At 38.9% G+C, this 7216-nt stretch overlaps 1 protein-coding gene across 1 annotated transcript; it reads left to right on the top strand.

The window, feature by feature from the left end:
• LOC109949655 lies at nt 5634-6464 on the top strand. Its single transcript, XM_020565746.1, has one exon. The coding sequence runs from the start codon at nt 5634-5636 to the stop codon at nt 6462-6464; it is 831 nt and encodes a 276-aa protein (XP_020421335.1).

A 7216-nucleotide genomic window follows, 5' to 3' on the forward strand; every position in this document is an offset into this window, starting at 1 on the left:
ACCCTGCATTCAGTTATAATGCGATTGTTACAATATTTCCAAAATATAACCCAAATACAGCTACAGTTTTCCTATTGTATTACGACGTATATATTGGAAAAAGGTAATGCTTACCTTAGAAGACGACGGAAGGGTAGCAGTTTCGTCAATGTCATCATCTTTTTCTTCTACAAAAGCAGAAGTGCTAGTTTTTCCTTCGGCGTCATCACCAAACAACTCAACAATTTCTTCAGTCTAGTCAACACTGTCACCCCAGTCCAATAGGGCTGTTGCTTGTCAATTACAGTTGGGCGAAGAAGTTGCACATCAACCTGCAATTTACACATACAATATACATATCAGTAAACTTATTATATTTTCATATGCCTAACATTATCATCAAAAACATAACTAACCTCACGGTTCTCGAATACTTGGCTCATTAGCTCATGAAAACGACCTGAAGTATTGCTCCTCCAATGTAGTACACAAGGGATGTAGGCATTCTCTTTGTGCACGACCAAATGCAGTGCAGCGAAAGACCTCATAAGCCCAAATCTGGTTTGAAGAAGAAAAGGTCACTCACTATAAACAAATGAAATTTAACTTAAACATGAAAGAAAATTTGCTCACCTAAAGTGCAAAGGCAAGACCTTTGATGTGGTACTCTATTGGTCTACCAGTTGCCGTTGTCTTTGCTTTCTTTTCAGATTTTTTTGTTTTCGCAGCTTTTTTGGGCACTTGTACTTGCTGGTAATCTGCACAAAGTGCCCTCAAAAGTGACGCATTTATCTTCTCATAAGGCACAGCACCCCATGGATACTTCACATACTCTTCAACGTCTTCCGCCAACTTCAAATACCGCATGTCAATGTGGACATGCTTTTCACTACCCAACAACACAAAAACAGCAAAGTATACCAATCCAAGCTTGAATACATCGTCCTCATAAGCGTAGTCAACGAAGGCTTTTTCTAATTCCAAAAGATTGGCAATTTTATGGTTGCAAAAGTACTTCCTTTTCAATGAGCAGTTCTCATTAGTGGCAATCAGAATGAAAGGAAGGTTTCCAAACCTTAGCCCTGTGACGACGCAAAATTGATGCGCTGTGAATTGGATCACCTTATTGCCAACGATGAATTTTATCCCATTCACTTGGGAAACTGTCTTCGAATCAACCTTCCTCAGCAACAAGCCATGGACAAATGGCGAAGTCCACTTAAGGTCCTCAATCAGTAAGAGATGACCAAAACAACTCTCTTCAAACCTTCGTAGCTGTTGCGAACTGAATCTGTCCTTTATGGTACTCATTGCGGTCTTTGTATGGGAAAGGGACAACGCCTTTCCCTGAAACTTTTCTTCCTCAGCAATCATCAACTTAATTGGAGAAACCATATTTCCCTGCACGCTAATATTATACAAGTAATTTCAGGCCGTTGAAATCTAGACAATGCATATGCAGAGTTTTTTAATGGGCATGAGATATATCAGTCACACACGTACAATATAGACAAAAGATGGAAGAAACCCAAATCAGTTTTATCAAAACTGCCAGCTCTCTACCCAAGACATAAAAAAGGGTCAAAATACCACTTTGGGCAAAATTGACACACTCAGCCTTGAATCACAAAGAAACCCACGTGACTACCTGACTTTGAAAAAGTCAACAATTTCAACTAGTCACAAGAGAAGTTGATAGGGAATTAATGAAGGCAGATCATTACAGAAAGATTTCTCTGAAACTCTACAGCTAAAAGATCAGAATCCCTTTCTAAATAATTCTACATTAAAGCAGGTGATCTTTTCAAAAGATAAGCAAACTACGATCTCAAAAGATAAGTACGAAGACATGCTGGTAAACGGAGCTGCTCATAATCAAATGCTATCATTCATGGATGGCAATGCAAGGTACAATCAATTAATAGTGGCAGAAGAAAACATCCACATGCCAGCCTTCATGTGTCCAGGGCATATAGGTGCTTTTGAATACACTGTAATGCCTTTTGGCTTGTGTTCATCCGTTTTATATTTGTTCCTGTGTTCACCCCATTGTCTCGAAAACCCTTGACTGGTCAACAAGTCAACTTTCTTTGGTGTGCGAGCGTGCCACTACTAGCAATGAGAATCCTAGCAGACTTCTTGAAAATAGATAACTTGCGCCCCAAGTTGCTGATTTCTAAACAAGCGATTGTGAATTTGGGTGAGGAATATCTCCCAAGTAAGTTCTTTTCTTGCCTCAGACTGGTGAGGACACCACAATTTTTCACAGTACAAAACTGGTAGTTCTGGCAAGAATAAATGAAAAGAAAGTGAACTGTTTTCAGGTAGAACTGCTTATTACAAAGCTCAAAAGGGAAGACTAGCTTTAAAAAGACAAAAGGAGCTTTGGACTTTAATTTCTGCCTGGATAGCTACGTTTGATCCCGGCTGGATTGGATGTATCTGTGCTGGATTGGACTACCAACACCTTTAACTGTCAAGTTTCAGCTGTAAATCGATACCAACGTTTGAATTTGGCAGAGCTTTAATCTATTTCAAGCCTTGGAAGTCTTTTTGAATGGGCAGAATTGGAACCTCTTCAGTTTGGAAGGGGCAGAAGTGGCTGGATTTAATGATTACTGAGCTGGAACTGCACTGTAGTACAAGTTCTACTTGATCAGGGCTCTCCATAAATTTGTTGAGGTTTTCATATTTGTAAAAACCCGGACTCTGCTTGATTAGTGCTCTCCATAAATTTGTTGAGGTTTTCATATTTGTAAAAACACAGACTCTGCTTAATTTGGCTTGTGCTGAACCAAATTTGTAACGAGAGAAATCTCGCTTTGAATGACTATTTCTCTGGAACTGAACTGAAGTTAGAGATTCTGGATTATAGTTGACTTGTTTCTTGTGGCTCGATGAGCTTTTGGTTGCTTCAGTGTTTTGAAGGCTTTTGAGATCAAGTGATCATTTTGAGTTTTTGTTTTGATTGAATTTTTTGGCTGTGTTTTTTTGATTTGTTCACCTCCTCTCATATTTATAGGAAATGCTGGAGTGAGATTTTTAATCTTTAAAATGGGCGGCAGATTTTCTAGAAAACAAGATCTTTTTATTTTTAAATGTCAAAAAAGGGAAGTTATCTATTCTGGCAAATAAACCATCAACAGTCAGTTCTAAGGCAATCACTTCCCTGCTTTTCTTGAAAGAAAATCAACTCTCTTTGTTCTCTCTTCGTTCATTGTAAAGAGAAAAACTCAATATGCCATGATGGTCAGTTTGCTTTTCCTGTTTTGAACAACTCCCTTACTCCCTACTTATCTCTTGAAATCGTAGTTTGCTTATCTCTTGGAAAGGCCACCTGCTTTGGTGTAGAGTTCCTTTATATATATATATATAAAAAGGGATTTTGATCTTTTTTCTTTGACTGCAAAAATGGAGAAGTCCTCCTGTAAGACCTGCCTTCATTAACTCTCTGTCAGCTCCTCTGTGATGGTTGAGATTTTTGACTTTTCAAGTCAAGTAGCCACTTGGGTTTTCTTGAGAATAGGCTTTCCAGAAAAAATCTGCTGACTTGGTCCTGGGCTTTTAGAGAGAAATGGTGAAATTTTTAGAAGTTGGGCCCTAATCCAATTCTTTCTTCTAGATTTTTAACGATCTGCTTGGAGGTCAATTTTGCCATTTATTTGGCAATTTTACTGACTTGCTTTGTGTTTTTACTTTTCTACGACTTCGTAAAAAAAAAAAGGATATCTGGTGCGGATTGGGCTTTTCCTTTGGAGTCAAAGCCCGGTCTTCTGTTTTCCTGTTCCTAGGCTTTTTGTGAGAAATGGGCTGGCGTGTGAATTCTTTTAGGCCCAAATAGCTTGAGAAATGCAGGAGCCACTTATCAAAGAGCAACGAATTCTATTTTCCATGACATGATAGGGCATTTTCTAGAAGTGTATATAGATAATGTGGTGATCAAATCCCCAGAAAAAGGAGATCATGTATCAAATCTAAAAAGGCAATTCCTAAGAATGAGACAACACAAGTTAAAAATGAATCCCAAGAAATGTGTTTTTGGAGTTCAAGCTGGCAATTTCTTAGGTTTCTTGGTTCACCAAAGAAGAACAGAAATCGACAAGAACAAAGCAAAATCTATCATGGAAGTTTTGTCACCTCGAAACAAGAAAGAATTGCAGAGTCTCCTAGGAAAGATCAACTTTCTAAGAAGATTCATATCTAATTCTGCACGAAAAATCTAGCCTTTCTCCTCTTTGTTAAGGTTGAAGGAGGAACAGACATTTAAGTGGGAAGAACATCACCAGCAGGCTTTTGAGGAAATCAAACACTACCTCTCAAATCCACCAGTTATGTCCCCACCAAAGAGAGGCAAACCACTCAAATTATATGTTTCTGCATCAGAAGTATCCACTGAGAGTCTGCTAGTTCAAGACAACAAGGAAGGGAGGAACATGTAGTCTATTATCTAAGAGAACTCTGACAGAAGTAGAAAGGAAATATTCTGCAATTGAAAGGCATTGTCTGGCCTTATACTTCACTGCTGTGAAACTCAAACACTACATGCTGCCATTCACCATCTACATCATTGACAAGACAGACCTAATCAAATACGTGTTAACAAGGCCAATGTTGAGAGGCAGAATTGGCAAATGGACTCTGGCTTTGATAGAATTTGCTTTCAGATATGTTCCTCAGAAAGCTGTCAAAGGACAAGCTGTAGCAGATTTCCTAGCAGATTATCCAGGGGAAGAGATTGAAAACATGGATTCCTTGGATATAGCAAATGCAGATCTATTGACTAGAGCTCATACTTGCCTTAACAATCCCATCTATTCAGTTCACCTCACACCTTGGAAACTGTACTTTGATGGATCAAAGACTGATGTAGCCTCTGGGGTAGGGATTGTTTTGGAGGATTCACTGGGAATCAGACACTGTTATTCTTTCCAGCTAGATTTCCAATGCACCAACAACATGGCTGAATATGAAGCTTTAATCATTGGCCTTGAAATGCTGGTAGAATTAGGAATCCAATTTGTGATGGCTGAATATGAAGCTTTAATCATTGGCCTTGAAATGCTGGTAGAATTAGGAATCCAATTTGTGAAAATTTTGGGAGAATCTATGCTTGTGTTAAAACAGATTACTGGAGAATACAAGTGTTTAAATCCTTCTCTAGCTGTTTATCTGGTGGCAGCCAAAAATCTTCTGACATAATTCAGGGAAGCTACTTGGGAACATATCCTAAGAGAAGAAAACTTTGTAGCTAATGAAATGGCTCAGATAGCAACAGGGGTACAAATGCCTGAAGACTATGTGCAAAGGATCATCAAGGTAGGAAAGAAAAGTCTACCATCTGTTCTGACCAGAGGAATGGAGATGGATGTCAATTCTGCCATAATAGCTGAAGATGACTGGAGAACTCCCATCATAAATTACTTGCAATATCCAACTCTGCCTTCTGAAAAAAGAATCAGAATAATGGCTTTAAACTACCTCATATGGGATGGAGATTTGACCCGCAAAAGCAAGGATGAATTGCTCCTGAGATGCTTAAGGAAGAAAGAATATATGAAAGTCATGGAAGAAGTTCATGAAGGAATCTGTGGAGCTCATCAAGGTGGAAGAAAATGTGCTAGTTAATTAGAAGGTATGGCTACTTCTGGCCAACCATGATGAAAGACTGCATTAAGTATTCCAAAGGATGTGAAGCTTGCCAAAGACATGGACCAATTCAGCAAGCTCCCTCAGTTCCCATGAATCCTGTGGTTAAACCGTGGCCTTTCAGAGGATGGGCAATGGATCTCATTGGCAAAATCTATCCAGCCAGCAGCAAACAACATTGTTTAATCATTGTGGCTACAGACTATTTCACCAAGTGGGTAGAAGCCAAGCCTATTAAATCTACTACATCTCAAGAGATCATCACCTTCATAGAAGAACTGATTATACAAAGATTTGGTATCCTAGAGTCAATCACAACTGACAGGGGATCTTCTTTCATATATGGGGAAATGCTAGATATGGCAGAAGCATTCAAGTTCAAACTACTTCAATCTACCCCTTACTATGCTCAGGCTAATGGACAGGCAGAATCAAGTAACAAGGTGATCATCAACATTATCAGGAAAATGCTTGAGAAAAATCCAAAGCAGTGGCATGAGAAATTATCAAAAACTCTCTGGGCATATAGAACTTCAAAGAGAGAGGCAACTGGTATGACCCCATATGCTCTAACTTATGGTCATGATGCAATTCTGCCTATGGAAATAGCAGTCCAATCTCTCAGAATTGCTCAGCAACACAATCTGATTGGAGAAGACTATTCTCAAGCAATGCTGCTAGAACTAGAAGGTTTTAATACCAGCAGAATTGACACTCTCAACAAACTCTTAGCAGGAAAGCAGGCTATATCAAGGGCCTACAACAAAAGAGTTAAAAACAAGAGTTTTGAGGAAGGAGAAATAGTCTGGAAACAATTCTGCCCCTTGGAACACACATAGCTGGTTATAAAAAATGGTCACCTACATGGGAAGGTCCTTTCATAATCAAGCAAGTCCTTGGATTGGGGGCATACAGATTACAGGATCGAGATGGAGATATTCATGCCGCACCAATCAATGGCAAATGGTTGAAGAAATTCTATCCAACGATGTGGGTTTTGTAGGCTGTGTAAATAGATCCTGGAATAGAGAGGGAACAAGATGGAAATGTTGTTTAAATTTTTGTTCAGAGTTGTTCTTGATGTAATTTGTTAAGTATATTTTATCTTCTGCTTGCTTTCGTTTTATTTAAGCAAAAGAGATTGAAAAAGCAAAGTTCCACAAAAATGAATAGCTTTTATTAAATATAGTCATTTTTATAACTAAGTGTTTATTACATTCAAAATTTAAGATTAAAACCCTAACTTCCTAATGGTTTCTTGCAAACTAGTCTTCTTGATGGAGAGTTCTTTTTGAAGCAATACCCCCTGGTGGATTGAAGCCTCTGCAATCTTCAATGCCGTCCTGGAAGCTGAGACCATGCTCTTCACAAGAAAGGTAGCCTTGGTTTTGGAACTCAGTCTAGCCCCAAGCTTGTCCTGCACCTCCCTACATTCTGCCAGTTGCCTTTGGAGTTCTTCAATTTGATTCTCTAGCTTATTGACAGTGGCCTTGGCTTCTTCATAGCTTGCAACTATCTGGTCCAGTTCTGCCTTCTGTTTTGCATAATTAGCCAAGTTGGCTTCATGAGTAGCCTTGCAGAACTCAGAGGT

Source organism: Prunus persica, chromosome G6 (assembly GCF_000346465.2).
Source record: "Prunus persica cultivar Lovell chromosome G6, Prunus_persica_NCBIv2, whole genome shotgun sequence".
Taxonomy (NCBI): domain Eukaryota; kingdom Viridiplantae; phylum Streptophyta; class Magnoliopsida; order Rosales; family Rosaceae; genus Prunus; species Prunus persica.

Coding starts and splice junctions, on each gene's coding strand:
- LOC109949655 (XM_020565746.1), top strand. CDS start 5,634: ATGATGAAAGACTGCATTAAGTATTCCAAAGGATGTGAAGCTTGCCAA.